Source organism: Anomaloglossus baeobatrachus, chromosome 9, assembly GCF_048569485.1.
Source record: "Anomaloglossus baeobatrachus isolate aAnoBae1 chromosome 9, aAnoBae1.hap1, whole genome shotgun sequence".
Lineage (NCBI taxonomy): Eukaryota > Metazoa > Chordata > Amphibia > Anura > Aromobatidae > Anomaloglossus > Anomaloglossus baeobatrachus.
The window spans coordinates 230,668,473-230,686,369 of record NC_134361.1 but is presented as its reverse complement, the minus strand read 5'-3'; the positions used below and the strand labels follow the sequence as shown (position 1 = coordinate 230,686,369).

The following is a 17,897-nucleotide window of genomic DNA, read 5'->3' as shown; positions in this document are numbered from 1 at the left end:
GCACAGCACATAAGTGAGTATTATTTTTTTTTTTTTTTTTGCACTGATGCATCAGCTGATTGTATAATCGGCTTTTATACAATCAGCTGATGTGTGATGTGATTCAGGCACTTGATCCTGACACATCATCTGATCGCTTTGCCTTCCAGCAACCGATCAGATGATATTGGATCCGGATTGGACGGCGCGGGACCCTGACCCAGGATTACTGCGGATTACTGCGGAGGGGGGGTTTATTTCAATAAAGATGGAGTCACTAATTGTGTTGTGTTTTATTTCTAATAAAAATATTTTTCTGTGTGTTGTGTTTTTTTTTTTTATCTTTACTAGAAATTCATGGTGGCCATGTCTAATATTGGCGTGACACCATGAATTTCGGGCTTAGGGCTAGCTGATAATATACAGCTAGCCCTAACTCCATTATTACCTAGCTAGCCACCCGGCATCAGGGCAGCTAGAAGAGTTGGATACAGCGCCAGAAGATGGCGCTTCTATGAAAGCGCCATTTTCTGGGGTGGCTGCGGACTGCAATTCGCAGTGGGGGTGCCCAGAAAGCATGGGCACCCTGCACTGTGGATTCCAATCCCCAGCTGCCTAGTTGTACCCGGCTGGACTCCGCGTCATTTTTTTTTTTAATTATTTCATGAAATAATTAAAAAAAAAAGGGCTTCTCTATATTTTTGGTTCCCAGCCGGGTACAAATAGGCAGCTGGGGGTTGGGGGCAGCCCGTACCTGCCTGCTGTACCCGGCTAGCATACAAAAATATGGCGAAGCCCACGTCATTTTTTTTTTCTTTTTGGGCAAAAAACTGCATACAGTCCTGGATGGAGGATGCTGAGCCTTGTAGTTCTGCAGCTGCTGTCTGCTCTCCTGCATACACTAGTGAATGGAGGATGCTGAGACTTGTAGTTCTGCAGCTGCTGTCTGCTCTCCTGCATACACTAGTGAATGGAGGATGCTGAGACTTGTAGTTCTGCAGCTGCTGTCTGCTCTCCTGCATACACTAGTGAATGGAGGATGCTGAGACTTGTAGTTCTGCAGCTGCTGTCTGCTCTCCTGCATACACTAGTGAATGGAAGATGCTGAGCCTTGTAGTTCTGCAGCTGCTGTCTGCTCTCCTGCATACACTAGTGAATGGAGGATGCTGAGACTTGTAGTTCTGCAGCTGCTGTCTGCTCTCCTGCATACACTAGTGAATGGAGGATGCTGAGACTTGTAGTTCTGCAGCTGCTGTCTGCTCTCCTCCATACACTAGTGAATGGAGGATGCTGAGACTTGTAGTTCTGCAGCTGCTGTCTGCTCTCCTGCATACACTAGTGAATGGAGGATGCTGAGACTTGTAGTTCTGCAGCTGCTGTCTGCTCTCCTCCATACACTAGTGAATGGAGGATGCTGAGACTTGTAGTTCTGCAGCTGCTGTCTGCTCTCCTCCATACACTAGTGAATGGAGGATGCTGAGACTTGTAGTTCTGCAGCTGCTGTCTGCTCTCCTGCATACACTAGTGAATGGAGGATGCTGAGACTTGTAGTTCTGCAGCTGCTGTCTGCTCTCCTCCATACACTAGTGAATGGAGGATGCTGAGACTTGTAGTTCTGCAGCTGCTGTCTGCTCTCCTGCATACACTAGTGAATGGAGGATGCTGAGACTTGTAGTTCTGCAGCTGCTGTCTGCTCTCCTCCATACACTAGTGAATGGAGGATGCTGAGACTTGTAGTTCTGCAGCTGCTGTCTGCTCTCCTGCATACACTAGTTCTGCAGCTGTCTGCTCTCCTGCATACAATGAACATTTTGAAGAAGGAAATGACAGACCTTTTTTTTTTTTTTTTCTTTTTCATCAACAATCTTTAATGGCATTGTGCACTGATTAAAAACGCAGTGAGCAAAAACGCAGCAAAAAACGCACCAAATCGCGGCAAAAACGCATGCGTATTTGCCGCATTTTTTTAGCCGCGGGTGCGTTTTTTAGACAAAAACGCACATAAAAACGCAGCGTGAAAAACGCCTAGTGCGCACATACCCTTACATTATTATTATTCTTACAAACAAAACTGAGAAAACAAAAAAACTAAACAACTGCAAATGCAGATTGTAAAATAAATAGCTTTATTACATTCAAGTAGGTGGCATTTCCGCTGCGTCCAGTTTCGGGCTGCGTTGCTCCCCGGATCTTGTCGCTGGTTTATTGCAGTCTGTCTCCTGTGCTGCAGTGTTTGGTCTCGTACCGTGGACAGAGCGGAGGTGCCGGCGTGGCACGTGGTCACGTGGACCGATTCCCTGGCCCTGTAGGTGCCGGCGTGGCACGTGGTCACGTGGACTGATTCCCTGGCCCTGTAGGTGCCGGCGTGGCACGTGGTCACGTGGACCGATTCCCTGGCCCTGTAGGTGCCGGCGTGGCACGTGGTCACGTGGACCGATTCCCTGGCCCTGTAGGTGCCGGCGTGGCACGTGGTCACGTTTCGAGGTGTTTGTCTCCTCGGCTTGTGTTGTGAAATTAGGAGATTGTGCAGCCGGTCGCTCCATGATGGAGAGTTGCAGAATGCAGGCTGCCATATCTGCAGAGGACAATGCCTGGGAGTATCCTGCAAATATCCCATAGATGAAATGGGATGCGATACCTCTGCACACATTGAGATGTAGAAAATGTTTAGTCTCCGCCTCGTCCTAGACCACATGGACATTATAGATCGCGGTTCTCCATTGTGAGCCGGAGCCATTACACAGACAGCCAATCATTGGACGGCCGCCGTCTAATGCTACATGTAGAGACGCCGAAGACACAAATGTGCAGCTGATTGCGCCCGAGCCTAAGTGACCTGGAATATTCTGCTGTATACTAACAGTGAACGTTACAGACCTCACACCTACAGAAGCAGCCGAGCCCATTATATAGAATGGCTGTATAATGTATATACCCGGGCTGGTGGAAGACACTAACCTCTCACCAGCCATAATGGATTGGCCATAATGTCTGACAGGTGAGAAGCCGGGGGCTGCTTCTGGGTGTCGGGATGAAGGGTGGGCCCCGGGAGCTGCTGCTTCTGGGTGTCGGGATGAAGGGTGGGCCCCGGGAGCTGCTGCTATGTGTCGGGATGAAGGGTGGGCCTCGGGGGCTGTTGCTATGTGTCGGGATGAAGGATGGGCCCCGGGGGCTGCTGCTGTATGTGTCGGGATGAAGGGTGGGCCCCGGGAGCTGCTGCTTCTGGGTGTCGGGATGAAGGGTGGGCCCCGGGGGCTGCTGCTATGTGTCGGGATGAAGGGTGGGCCTCGGGGGCTGTTGCTATGTGTCGGGATGAAGGATGGGCCCCGGGGGCTGCTTCTGGGTGTCGGGATGAAGGGTGGGCCCCGGGGGCTGTTGCTATGTGTCGGGATGAAGGGCGGGCCTCGGGGGCTGTTGCTATGTGTCGGGATGAAGGGCGGGCCCCGGGGGCTGCTGCTTCTGGGTGTCGGGATGAAGGGCGGGCCCCGGGGGCTGCTGCTATGTGTCGGGATGAAGGGCGGGCCCCGGGGGCTGCTGCTATGTGTCGGGATGAAGGGTGGGCCCCGGGGGCTGCTGCTATGTGTCGGGATGAAGGGTGGGCCCCGGGGGCTGCTGCTATGTGTCGGGATGAAGGGCGGGCCCCGGGGGCTGCTGCTTCTGGGTGTCGGGATGAAGGGCGGGCCCCGGGGGCTGCTGCTATGTGTCGGGATGAAGGGCGGGCCCCGGGGGCTGCTGCTATGTGTCGGGATGAAGGGCGGGCCCCGGGGGCTGCTGCTATGTGTCGGGATGAAGGGTGGGCCCCGGGGGCTGCTGCTATGTGTCGGGATGAAGGGTGGGCCCCGGGGGCTGCTGCTATGTGTCGGGATGAAGGGCGGGCCCCGGGGGCTGCTGCTATGTGTCGGGATGAAGGGTGGGCCCCGGGGGCTGTTGCTATGTGTCGGGGTGAAGGGCGGGCCCCGGGGGCTGTTGCTATGTGTCGGGGTGAAGGGTGGGCCCCGGGGGCTGCTGCTTCTGGGTGTCGGGATGAAGGGTGGCCCCCGGGGGCTGCTGCTATGTGTCGGGATGAAGGGCGGGCCCCGGGGGCTGCTGCTATGTGTCGGGGTGAAGGGCGGGCCCCGGGGGCTGTTGCTATGTGTCGGGGTGAAGGGCGGGCCCCGGGGGCTGCTGCTATGTGTCGGGATGAAGGGCGGGCCCCGGGGGCTGCTGCTTCTGGGTGTCGGGATGAAGGGCGGGCCCCGGGGGCTGCTGCTATGTGTCGGGATGAAGGGCGGGCCCCGGGGGCTGCTGCTATGTGTCGGGATGAAGGGCGGGCCCCGGGGGCTGCTGCTATGTGTCGGGATGAAGGGTGGGCCCCGGGGGCTGCTGCTATGTGTCGGGATGAAGGGCGGGCCCCGGGGGCTGCTGCTATGTGTCGGGATGAAGGGTGGGCCCCGGGGGCTGTTGCTATGTGTCGGGGTGAAGGGCGGGCCCCGGGGGCTGTTGCTATGTGTCGGGGTGAAGGGCGGGCCCCGGGGGCTGCTGCTATGTGTCGGGATGAAGGGTGGGCCCCGGGGGCTGCTGCTATGTGTCGGGATGAAGGGCGGGCCCCGGGGGCTGCTGCTTCTGGGTGTCGGGATGAAGGGCGGGCCCCGGGGGCTGCTGCTATGTGTCGGGATGAAGGGCGGGCCCCGGGGGCTGCTGCTATGTGTCGGGATGAAGGGTGGGCCCCGGGGGCTGCTGCTATGTGTCGGGATGAAGGGTGGGCCCCGGGGGCTGCTGCTATATGTCGGGATGAAGGGCGGGCCCCGGGGGCTGCTGCTATGTGTCGGGATGAAGGGCGGGCCCCGGGGGCTGCTGCTTCTGGGTGTCGGGATGAAGGGCGGGCCCCGGGGGCTGCTGCTATGTGTCGGGATGAAGGGCGGGCCCCGGGGGCTGCTGCTATGTGTCGGGATGAAGGGTGGGCCCCGGGGGCTGCTGCTATGTGTCGGGATGAAGGGTGGGCCCCGGGTGCTGCTGCTTCTGGGTGTCGGGATGAAGGGCGGGCCCCGGGGGCTGCTGCTATGTGTCGGGATGAAGGGCGGGCCCCGGGGGCTGCTGCTATGTATCGGGATGAAGGGTGGGCCCCGGGGGCTGCTGCTATGTGTCGGGATGAAGGGTGGGCCCCGGGGGCTGCTGCTTCTGGGTGTCGGGATGAAGGGCGGGCCCCGGGGGCTGCTGCTATGTGTCGGGATGAAGGGTGGGCCCCGGGGGCTGCTGCTTCTGGGTGTCGGGATGAAGGGTTGGCCCCAGGGGCTGCTGCTATGTGTCGGGATGAAGGGTGGGCCCCGGGGGCTGCTGCTATGTGTCGGGATGAAGGGTGGGCCCCGGGGGCTGTTGCTATGTGTCGGGATGAAGGGTGGGCCCCGGGGGCTGCTGCTATGTGTCGGGATGAAGGGTGGGCCCCGGGGGCTGCTGCTATGTGTCGGGATGAAGGGTGGGCCCCGGGGGCTGATGCTTCTGGGTGTCGGGATGAAGGGTGGGCCCCGGGGGCTGCTGCTATGTGTCGGGATGAAGGGTGGGCCCCGGGGGCTGCTGCTTCTGGGTGTCGGGATGAAGGGTTGGCCCCAGGGGCTGCTGCTATGTGTCGGGATGAAGGGTGGGCCTCGGGGGCTGTTGCTATGTGTCGGGATGAAGGGTGGGCCCCGGGGGCTGCTGCTTCTGGGTGTCGGGATGAAGGGTGGGCCCCGGGAGCTGCTGCTGTATGTGTCGGGATGAAGGGTTGGCCCCGGGGGCTGCTGCTGTATGTGTCGGGATGAAGGGTGGGCCCCGGGGGCTGCTGCTTCTGGGTGTCGGGATGAAGGGTGGGCCCCGGGGGCTGCTGCTTCTGGGTGTCGGGATGAAGGGTGGGCCCCGGGGGCTGCTGCTGTATGTGTCGGGATGAAGGGTTGGCCCCGGGGGCTGCTGCTGTATGTGTCGGGATGAAGGGTGGGCCCCAGGGGCTGCTGCTATGTGTCGGGATGAAGGGTTGGCCCCAGGGGCTGCTGCTATGTGTCGGGATGAAGGGCGGGCCCCGGGGGCTGCTGCTGTATGTGTCGGGATGAAGGGTTGGCCCCGGGGGCTGCTGCTTCTGGGTGTCGGGATGAAGGGTGGGCCCCGGGGGCTGCTGCTGTATGTGTCGGGATGAAGGGTGGGCCCCGGGGGCTGCTGCTTCTGGTTGTCGGGATGAAGGGTGGGCCTCGGGGGCTGTTGCTATGTGTCGGGATGAAGGGTGGGCCCCGGGGGCTGTTGCTATGTGTCGAGATGAGGGGCGGGCCTCGGGGGCTGTTGCTATGTGTCGGGATGAAGGGTGGCCCCCGGGGGTTGTTGCTATGTGTCGGGATGAAGGGTGGCCCCCGGGGGCTGTTGCTATGTGTCGGGATGAAGGGTTGAAGGGTGGCCCCCGGGGGCTGTTGCTATGTGTCGGGATGAGGGGCGGGCCTCGGGGGCTGTTGCTATGTGTCGGGATGAGGGGCGGGCCTCGGGGGCTGTTGCTATGTGTCGGGATGAAGGGCGGGCCCCGGGGGCTGTTGCTATGTGTCGGGATGAAGGGCGGGCCTCGGGGGCTGTTGCTATGTGTCGGGATGAAGGGTGGGCCCCGGGGGCTGCTGCTATGCGTCGGGATGAAGGGCAGGTGGACGAGGCTGCAGCTTTATTCTCAACCAGCACACCATGCATCTGCCATTATCTGATGGTTGGAGGTGCCAGAAGTCAGACTCGCGGCAATCAGTGTTTTTTTTCCCAGGTTCTGCTTTTTCTTAGTGAATAGGAACATTCATGTTTATGCAGGATCCCTGTATAGACAACCAAATGGATTGCAGCTGGACAGAGGACGTTTCTGTCCCCCTTTCACATGAATACATCCTGTACTGCAATACTTAAAGGGGTTGTCCACTACTCGGCCAACCCCTTCTCAATTCATATGTTTGCCTCTCAGCAAAATAATGACACCTATACTCACGTCCGGTGTTAGCACTGCCTCTCCTGGGGATTACATGACCTAACAACGTCACACAATTCCCAGGAGAGACAGTGTTGACACCAAAAGGGAGTAAAAGTGTTATTATTTTACTGGGGGGGAATCACATGAATTGAGAAGGGGTTGTGCAAGTACTGGACAACCCCTTTAATTTCCATTTTTGTCAGGATAGAACGTGTGAACATTTCCTTTAAGACGTTTTCCTCTACTAATGGGATCCCCTTTCTTTTATCCTAACTCTTCCTAAGCAGCTCACAGGAGCATAGTAGATAGGCGTATATTAGGAAAGTGTTAGATAGGAAGAGTTAGGATAAAAGAAAGAAGATCCCGTTAGTAGAGGAAAACTTCTTAAAGGAAATGGTCACATGTCCAATCGTTATATCCGTTTTGGCATGCCAAAAATGGAAATTAAAGGGGTTGTCCACTACTCGGCCAACCCCTTCTCAATACGTTAGTAGTGAAAAATTCACTTGAAATAACACCGGTTTAGGCAAAGTATAGGCTCTGCCCAGGTTTGACATAAGCAGGAATGTTTCCATTCACAGTGAGGAAGCGGAGGTTTTGAAAATACCCTGTTAATAAGAGATCACACACATATACCCGCTATTTCTAGGTCCAGTTGTACGTTTTGCTCGGGGGGCATCACAGAGGGCTTGGCTCCCGCTCGCACTAGAGGGCTGCGCTGACTCCTCGGTGCTGCTTGCCTCGGTGCTGCTTGCCTCGGTGCTGCTTGCCTCGGTGCTGCTTGCCTCGGTGCTGCTTGCCTCGGTGCTGCTTGCCTCGGTCCTGCTTGCCTCGGTGCTGCTTGCCTCCGTCCTGCTTGCCTCGGTCCTGCTTGCCTCGGTGCTGCTTGCCTCGGTGCTGCTTTCCTCGGTCCTGCTTGCCTCGGGGCTGCTTGCCTGGAGGTCCTTAGTTTGAGGCTTGTGACAGATCGCTCCAGCGCTGGGGAGTGACGCTCGGCAGTTTGTAGCTTGCGGTCTCCAGGCCTCATTCACTGAAGGGCAGTATATGGAGGTCAGAACGCTCATAGTAGTACCTGTTAACCTGTTCCCTGCCAGGTGAGACACTCGCGGTCTAGATTACAGCCTCACTTGTTCTTTACAATCCGTAAGGAATAGATTACAAAAAAAATAGCAAATTTACAAAATGTAATTATTGCCATTGAGTGAATAAGGCCCTTGTGACCGGGTCCGGAGTAAGCCTTGCCATGATTCTGACCCACAGAGGTACCATCCTCTCCCATTGGACTCCTGTAGGGGGTCTCCTCCGTGACACCCCCGTATGTAGCGCCTGCACAGAAGTCGGGGTGCGCTGTAAATCCGCGCCTCTGTTACTTTTCCTCCTTCCGGTGTCGCCCGCTACAAATGAAAAAGTCCTAGAAGAACGGAAGGTCCTTGTCGTTCACTGATCGGCCGCGACGCTGGGACATGTCACATACGGTAACGAGTGCACGGGTCTGTAATTGTTCTCTGCTGTCAGATACTATGTGGAGTCCTCCGGGGCTGGCGTCCTAGAGGCGGGTCCCTCCCTCGGCAGAAGAGCTAACACTTTAGCTGTTATTTGGCCTCCGCTGATTGCTATGATGGTCGCCGTCTTCTTGGCCGGATGAGATGTCTACTCGCTGTTCGTCCATCCTCTTGGCCTGGACCCTCTGGATGAGGCTGAAGAAGTCCTCGTCTGGCATGGTGGGTCCTCGGGGCGTGGGGTCCGGCGGGGCGCATCTTTGGTCGTCTATCCGTGAAGACTACAGGAAAAAGGGGAGAGAAAATCAAAATCACAAAGCGGGAGAGTAACCAGAGCCCTTGTGCACGGCGCAGAGGTTTCCGATACTGAACGTCCCAGTGTAGACCCGATTCTCCTCCTTGTGCCATCATAGACTCTTAGCGACAATATTGTGCTATAAATAAATTCACTTGAGGACTCGGCATTTCTACTCACTTTTCACACAATTTAGGAAATCTGCCCCAATTAGTCGGTCTTCCAGGAGTCTGCAGGGTCATGGTCTGGGTCCTGCAAATCTTTATTCTCCCTCTACCCCCTCGTTAACGGGAATCTGTCAGCAGGTTTTTGCTCCACCATCTGAGAGCAGCATTGCCCCGGATTCCAGCGATGAGTCACTTACTGAGCTGTTTGCTGTCATTTTCTCTGCTGCATATGTAACAGTTATACAGAGCTCATGAATATGCTGGACTACCTGCAGCACGCCAAGTAGTCCTGTAATGATAATCTCCTGCTGATTAATCAGTGATTTTATCAAAACTACACTAAGCAGCCCAGTAAGTGACACATCACTGGAATCAGGATCTCGGCTCCTCTCAGATTAGGTGGCAAAAATCTAGTGACAGATTTCCTTTAAATCTACCCTTACCAGGAATTAAGGGCCCGTTACACGCGTTGATTTATCGTGCGTTCGCATGTGCGATCGTACCCGCCCCCATCCTTTCTGCGTTACGGGCAATTTGTACTTACCTCCCGGGCGACCTCGCTGTGGGCGGCGAACATCCACTTCCTGAAGGGGGAGGGACGTTCAGCGTCACAGTGACGTCACACAGCGGCCGGCCAATAGAAGCGGAGATGAGCGGGACGTAAACATCCCGCCCACCTCCTTCCGCATTGCGGGCGGGACGCAGGTGAGCTGTGTTCGTCGTTCCCGGGGTGTTACACGGAGCGATGTGCGCTGCCTCGGGAACAATGAACAAGCGGCGCGCAGAAGGACGATCGTTTTTTTTTTTAAAATGAGTGACGTGTCAACGAGCAACGATAAGGTGAGTATTTTTGCTCGTTCACAGTCGCTCGTAGCTGTCACACGCTACGATATGTCACACGAGGCCGGATGTGCGTCACTAACGACGTGACCCCGACGACATATCGCCAGATATATCGTACCGTGTAACGGGCCCTTTACTTTAAAAAAATGGGGAAAATCCTGGAAATTCTAACTATTAGTGATGAGCAGGCACTACCATGCTCGGGTGCTCAGTACTGGTAACTAGTGATGAGCGGGCACTACCATGCTCAGGTGCTCAGTACTGGTAACTAGTGATGAGCGGGCACTACCATGCTCGGGTGCTCAGTACTGGTAACTAGTGATGAGCGGGCACTACCATGCTCGGGTGCTCAGTACTGGTAACTAGTGATGAGCGGGCACTACCATGCTCAGGTGCTCAGTACTGGTAACTAGTGATGAGCAGGCACTACCATGCTCGGGTGCTCAGTACTGGTAACTAGTGATGAGCGGGCACTACCATGCTCAGGTGCTCAGTACTGGTAACTAGTGATGAGCGGGCACTACCATGCTCAGGTGCTCAGTACTGGTAACTAGTGATGAGCGGGCACTACCATGCTCGGGTGCTCAGTACTGGTAACTAGTGATGAGCGGGCACTACCATGCTCAGGTGCTCAGTACTGGTAACTAGTGATGAGCAGGCACTACCATGCTCGGGTGCTCAGTACTGGTAACTAGTGATGAGCGGGCACTACCATGCTCAGGTGCTCAGTACTGGTAACTAGTGATGAGCGGGCACTACCATGCTCAGGTGCTCAGTACTGGTAACTAGTGATGAGCGGGCACTACCATGCTCGGGTGCTCAGTACTGGTAACTAGTGATGAGCGGGCACTACCATGCTCGGGTGCTCAGTACTGGTAACTAGTGATGAGCGGGCACTACCATGCTCGGGTGCTCAGTACTGGTAACTAGTGATGAGCGGGCACTACCATGCTCAGGTGCTCAGTACTGGTAACTAGTGATGAGCGGACACTGCCATGCTCGGGTGCTCAGTACTGGTAACTAGTGATGAGCGGGCACTACCATGCTCGGGTGTTCAGTACTGGTAACTAGTGATGAGAGGGCACTACCATGCTCGGGTGCTCTGTACTGGTAACTAATGATGAGCGGGCACTACCATGCTTGGGTGCTCAGTACTGGTAACTAGTGATGAGCGGGCACTACCATGCTCAGGTGCTCAGTACTGGTAACTAGTGATGAGCGGGCACTACCATGCTCGGGTGCTCAGTACTGGTAACTAGTGATGAGCGGGCACTACCATGCTCGGGTGCTCAGTACTGGTAACTAGTGATGAGCGGGCACTACCATGCTCGGGTGCTCTGTACTGGTAACTAGTGATGAGCGGGCACTACCATGCTCGGGTGCTCAGTACTGGTAACTAGTGATGAGCGGGCACTACCATGCTCGGGTGCTCTGTACTGGTAACTAGTGATGAGCGGGCACTACCATGCTCGGGTGCTCAGTACTGGTAACTAGTGATGAGCGGGCACTACCATGCTCGGGTGCTCAGTACTGGTAACTAGTGATGAGCGGGCACTACCATGCTCGGGTGCTCAGTACTGGTAACTAGTGATGAGCGGGCACTACCATGCTCGGGTGCTCAGTACTGGTAACTAGTGATGAGCGGGCACTACCATGCTCGGGTGCTCAGTACTGGTAACTAGTGATGAGCGGGCACTACCATGCTCAGGTGCTCAGTACTGGTAACTAGTGATGAGCGGGCACTACCATGTTCGGGGGCTCAGTACTGGTAACTAGTGATGAGCGGGCACTACCATGCTCGGGTGCTCAGTACTGGTAACTAGTGATGAGCGGGTACTACCATGCTCGGGTGCTCAGTACTGGTAACTAGTGATGAGCGGGCACTACCATGCTCGGGTGCTCAGTACTGGTAACTAGTGATGAGCGGGCACTATCATGCTCAGGTGCTCAGTACTGGTAACTAGTGATGAGCAGGCACTACCATGCTCGGGTGCTCAGTACTGGTAACTAGTGATGAGCGGGCACTACCATGCTCGGGTGCTCAGTACTGGTAACTAGTGATGAGCGGGCACTACCATGCTCGGGTGCTCAGTACTGGTAACTAGTGATGAGCGGGCACTACCATGCTCGGGTGCTCAGTACTGGTAACTAGTGATGAGCGGACACTACCATGCTCAGGTGCTCAGTACTGGTAACTAGTGATGAGCGGGCACTACCATGCTCGGGTGCTCAGTACTGGTAACTAGTGATGAGCGGACACTACCATGCTCGGGTGCTCAGTACTGGTAACTAGTGATGAGCAGGCACTACCATGCTCAGGTGCTCAGTACTGGTAACTAGTGATGAGCGGGCACTACCATGCTCGGGTGCTCTGTACTGGTAACTAGTGATGAGCGGGCACTACCATGCTCAGGTGCTCAGTACTGGTAACTAGTGACTAGCGGGCACTACCATGCTCAGGTGCTCAGTACTGGTAACTAGTGATGAGCGGGCACTACCATGCTCGGGTGCTCTGTACTGGTAACTAGTGATGAGCGGGCACTACCATGCTCAGGTGCTCAGTACAGGTAACTAGTGATGAGCGGGCACTACCATGCTCGGGTGCTCAGTACTGGTAACTAGTGATGAGCGGGCACTACCATGCTCAGGTGCTCAGTACTGGTAACTAGTGATGAGCGGGCACTACCATGCTCAGGCTGACTTGTGTACTAAGTACATTGGAAGTGAATGCGGATTTCCCGGAACTCTTGGCTCTCATCTGCATACAGACACGCCAGGTGTAATCCTCCCATGTTATATAATGAGGCTGTGTTGTGTTGTGTTGTGTTGTGTTGTGTTGTGCTGTGCTGTGCTGTGCTGTGCTGTGCTGTGCTGTGTTTATTCCTCGGCCTGAATAATAACCTTGCAGCGCGCTCCGTAAATCGCGTAAAACGTGCGAGACTCAGCAATGCAAGTCTATGGGTGCGAGAAAATAACCGCCGTCACCAGGAGCATGCGTACGACGTGCACTATCTACAGATGCACCCCGTTCTGTAGCGTCAGACGCTGTAACTGTAGAGTAATACACACGTCATATGGATGCTGGGGGAGAAATAAAACGAGCGCACTCTGGCCTGAATAATGGAGCGCAGACGGGTGCCGCTCTCTCCATTCTTTGCTGATGTGGATAGTGATCAGTAACGAGCGCACTCTGGCCTGAATAATGGAGCGCAGACGGGGGCCGCTCTCTCCATTCTTTGCTGATGTGGATAGTGATCAGTAATGAGCGCAGTGATGGTCGCAGCGGTCCGGACCTGCAGCCGCCTCTATGGGCAGTGGAGCTGGAGATGCTGGAATTGAGGGGCACAGGAGCCTCTAGTGAAGCGCAATAATGACAACCTGCGCGCTCCGGATCCAGCGCTGACGGGAAACTGATCCTCCCCGCGCAATAATGTGAAGGATTCACACAGAACTTCCCTGCAACTCTCACAATGCTGGAACCCGATCATTAGCAATGGAAGAATCAGTGCGGAGAGGACGCCTTATACCAGGTGATGCCACTAGGGGGCGCTGCACCACTGGAATCTATGGAGTATGCACTGCAGGAGTAAAGCATGGGACCCGCACCTTATCACTGGCTTCTGGTCCTCTGGGGTCTTCCGCTTTCTTACACCCACCTGGCATTTCATCAGCATGTTGAAGAACTCGTCCCCGGGCTCGTGCTGGTCGCCCTCCACTCGCAGGTGGCCCATGTTGTTGTGCGTTAGTCGCAGGCCGGGCAGGTTACCCACGCTCGCACGCTGGTCGTCCAGGCGTCTGCTCTGGGAACTGGCTATCAGGTCAAAAAACTCTTCCGTCTGAGGCGATGCCATTAACGATGAAGCAGCTGGAACAGTAAAGAAATAAGGGGTTAATTGGGTTCCTGTGCGGTGGAGGGGGTAATATCGATCCAGGGGCAGTCACTGGCTTCAGGTTTGCAGGCACCAAGAGGCCACAGTGAGCACCGGCCGGCAACCGTGGGACCAATCAGCATTTTACAAGCTTGAAAAACCTGGTTCTCGGCAGCACATTGACCTGTGTAAGCAGACGTGTGCTGCCGATTATGGTCTATGCACCCTGATATCAGTCTGTAGCCGATGGATGGTCATATGGTGGCGCTGGAGTGAGCCCGGCATTGCTTGCCCCCCCTCCCCTGGAGTGAGCCTGGCATTGCCCCCCCCCCTCCCCTGGTGTGAGCCTGACATTGCCGCGCCCCCCCCCCCCCCCCCTCCTCCCCTGGTGTGAGGCCGGTAGTGCCCCCCCCTCCCCTGGTGTGAGCCTGACATTGGCCTCCCCCTCCCCTCGTGTGAGCCCAGCATTGCCCTCACCCCCCCTCCTCCCCTGGTGTGAGCCCGGCATTGCTCCCCCCCCCTCCCCTGGTGTGAGCCCGGCATTGCTCACCCCCCCCTCCCCTGGTGTGAGCCCAGCATTGCCAACCCCCCTCCTCCTCCCCTGGTGTGAGCCCGGCATTGCTCCCCCCCCCTCCTCTGGTGTGAGCCCAGCATTGCTCCCCCCCCCTCCCCTGGTGTGAGCCCAGCATTGCCAACCCCCCCCCCTCCTCCCCTGGTGTGAGCCCGGCATTGCTCACCCCCCCCTCCCCTGGTGTGAGCCCAGCATTGCTCCCCCCTCCTCCCCTGGTGTGAGCCCAGCATTGCCAACCCCCCCCCTCCTCCCCTGGTGTGAGCCCGGCATTGCTCCCCCCCCTCCCCTGGTGTGAGCCCAGCATTGCCAACCCCCCCCCCTCCTCCCCTGGTGTGAGCCCGGCATTGCTCCCCCCCCCCTCCCCTGGTATGAGCCCGGCATTGCTCCCCCCCCCTCCCCTGGTGTGAGCCCGGCATTGCTCACCCCCCTCCCCTGGTGTGAGCCCGGCATTTGCCTCCCCTCCCTTGGCATGAGCCCGGCATTGCCCCCCCTCCCCTGGCATGAGCCCGGCATTGCCCTCCCCTCCCCTGGCATGAGCCTGGCATTGCCCCCCCTCCCCTGGCATGAGCCCGGCATTGCCCTCCCCTCCCCTGGCATGAGCCCAGCATTGCCCCCCCCCCCCCCCTTGGCATGAGCCCGGCATTGCCCTCACCCTCCCCTCCCCTGGCATGAGCCCAGCATTGCCCTCCCCTCCCTTGGCATGAGCCCGGCATTGCCCTCACCCCCCCCCTCCCCTGGCATGAGCCCGGCATTGCCCCCCCCTCCCCTGGCATGAGCCCTGCATTGCCCTCCCCTCCCCTGGCATGAGCCCGGCATTGCCCTCCCCCCCCCCCCCCTCCCCTCCCCGGTGTCATTACAGGCCATACAATGCTCCCCTCCCCCTCCCCCGGTGCGGCGGCTTCTTCTGTATCCTCTCATTAGTTTTGGGAGTGATGTGAGCTTCGCCTGTCCCACGTAATGAGGACCCACGGCTGAGTGCGCGTGTGAAGGGGATAATTGGAGCGGCTTCTCCCCGCGATGTGTGACACATAACACCAGTGATTACCGCTCATTACGCCGCGCTCTATTGTAGGGATCGCCGGGCAGTGACCGCCACTAACACGCTCAGATGTGTAATCACACACAAGCCCTAATAATGCCAAACGGCGGGTAATGATGGGAATAGCGGTGGCGAGATTGTGTCCTGTAGGGGACGCTCTCACTATGGTGTGGATGATTGGCGCTCTCACTATGGTGTGGATGATTGGCGCTCTCACTATGGTGTGGATGATTGGCGCTCTCACTATGGTGTGGATGATTGGCGCACAGCAGTACCTCGGCCTCCGCTCCCTGACTCATCCGCCCGCGTCCGCTCTACTATGGGGACATGCGTTCACATTTTCCGCTACAGATTTTGTCGCAGATTTTTGCACTGAAAAGGGAAAAATCTGCAACATGGATTGACTTTCTGCAGCGTGCGCCGGCACCGTGCTGTACTCTCTGCCGTGTTTTGGTTGTTAAGGGGTTAAGCAAACAAGATGATATAACGAGGAGAATGGGGCAAATGCAGACGGGCGCCGGCACATGAGACAATAGCCGGAGTGGGCCGAGGGATGCGGTGACAGCCGGTGGCCGGTCCCAGCTGGTCGTGTCTCTGCCGCCTCCGGGCCCGAGCTGCGTCCGGTTTTGTAGTGATTACATTGCCTTGTCCCCCAGACACGACAGAGGAGCGAGCCGGTGGTGAAGAGACGTCCGGCCACGTCTCTGCGGTCAGCTACTGATCTGCTGCGATGTGACAGTCACCGCCGGGGCCAGGACGGCAGCTGATCACACTAACCCTGTGTGTGCCGGGGGACAGCCCGAACGTCCTAGGCGAACATCACCGAGAAGAGCCGGTCACCGGCACCAGTGTGGACGTCACCGAGAAGAGCCGGTCACCGGCACCAGTCCGGACGTCACCGAGAAGAGCCGGTCACCGGCACCAGTCCGGACGTCACCGAGAAGAGCCGGTCACCGGCACCAGTCCGGACGTCACCGAGAAGAGCCGGTCACCGGCACCAGTCCGGACGTCACCGAGTGTAACAGTGTAAATGTATGGCACACAGTATACAGATGCCAGCCGGCCCGTATACCGTGTAGTATTAGTCCTCTGATGACCGATGCCCGGGCATCCCCGCTGCCGAGCTCCTACCTGCGGAGTGTACACGCCCCCGAGCAGGCACCGAGCTCCTACCTGCGGAGTGTACACGCCCCCGAGCAGCCACCGAGCTCCTACCTGCGGTGTCTACACGCCCCCGAGCAGGCACCGAGGTCCTACCTGCGGAGTGTACACGCCCCCGAGCAGGCACCGAGCTCCTACCTGCGGAGTGTACACGCCCCCGAGCAGGCACCGAGCTCCTACCTGCGGAGTGTACACGCCCCCGAGCAGGCACCGAGCTCCTACCTGCGGAGTGTACACGCCCCCGAGCAGGCACAGAGCTCCTACCTGCGGAGTGTACACGCCCCCGAGCAGGCACCGAGCTCCTACCTGCGGAGTGTACACGCCCCCGAGCAGGCACCGAGCTCCTACCTGCGGAGTGTACACGCCCCCGAGCAGGCACCGAGCTCCTACCTGCGGAGTGTACACGCCCCCGAGCAGGCACCGAGCTCCTACCTGTGGAGTGTACACGCCCCCGAGCAGGCACCGAGCTCCTACCTGCGGAGTGTACACGCCCCCGAGCAGGCACTGAGCTCCTACCTGCGGAGTGTACACGCCCCCGAGCAGGCACAGAGCACTACTGGAATGGAAGCTGTGTGTAGTCAGTAAAGGGAACATTCTTCCCTGTATCCAAAAGCTGAAAACCGGCCCAGACGCCAATGATGAGAGACCGGCGACAACCCCCTCTAAGCCAAACAGCCTGGACCGTGACAGGTCGCAGAGGATTGTCTGCAGCGGTGCACTGGAGGTGTATTCAGCCTCTGGACTTTACTAAGACCCCTATTCACTGACAACAAGCAGATATTTTGGAACACAGTGTATTAAAAAGCTCAGTTCACTGTTAGTGATGAGCGAGCATTACAGTGCACGGTAGTGGAGTCGAGCAGTTGGACGCTCGGACAGGTGCGACCCGAGTAATGAGAATAATGGAAGTCAATGGGGAAGGCTAGCATTTTTCCAGAAGCCCCTAACAGGAGGGCCGGGGACGACCCCTCTCCCCCTCCTCAGCCCCTAGGGGCTTCAAGAAAAATGTGAGAGAGAATATGCCGGCCGGGAAATCCAGCAGCCTGATGATGAGCACAGAGCGAGTCCCTGGCACGGGCGCTCAGCACTCTTCATTTTCCTTATACATTGATTAAAGGGATATATACCCAACCCTGGACGGGCCGCTATACCCCCCCAACACTAGACGGGCCGCTATACCCCCCCAACACTAGACGGGCCGCTATACCCCCCCAACACTAGACGGGCCGCTATACCCCCCCAACACTAGACGGGCCGCTATACCCCCCCAACACTAGACGGGCCGCTATACCCCCCCAACACTAGACGGGCCGCTATACCCCCCCAACACTAGACGGGCCGCTATACCCCCCCAACACTAGACGGGCCGCTATACCCCCCCAACACTAGACGGGCCGCTATACCCCCCCAACACTAGACGGGCCGCTATACCCCCCCAACACTAGACGGGCCGCTATACCCCCCCCAACACTAGACGGGCCGCTATACCCCCCCCAACACTAGACGGGCCGCTATACCCCCCCAACACTAGACGGGC

General features: G+C 57.6%; 1 protein-coding gene across 3 annotated transcripts in view; it reads right to left on the bottom strand.

Moving 5' to 3' along the window:
* Window positions 1-7,182: 7,182 nt before the first annotated feature.
* GPSM1 (G protein signaling modulator 1) overlaps window positions 7,183-17,897 on the bottom strand; it is a 393,869-nt gene continuing 383,154 nt past the window's right edge. For all 3 annotated transcript variants that reach the window (XM_075324733.1, XM_075324734.1, XM_075324735.1), the window contains 2 exons: window positions 13,377-13,585; window positions 7,183-8,696 (listed from right to left, as the gene is read on the bottom strand). In XM_075324733.1, coding sequence (XP_075180848.1) covers window positions 8,502-8,696; window positions 13,377-13,585 — 404 coding nt within the window. In that variant the 3' untranslated portion in view covers window positions 7,183-8,501. The remainder of the gene's footprint in view (window positions 8,697-13,376; window positions 13,586-17,897) is intronic.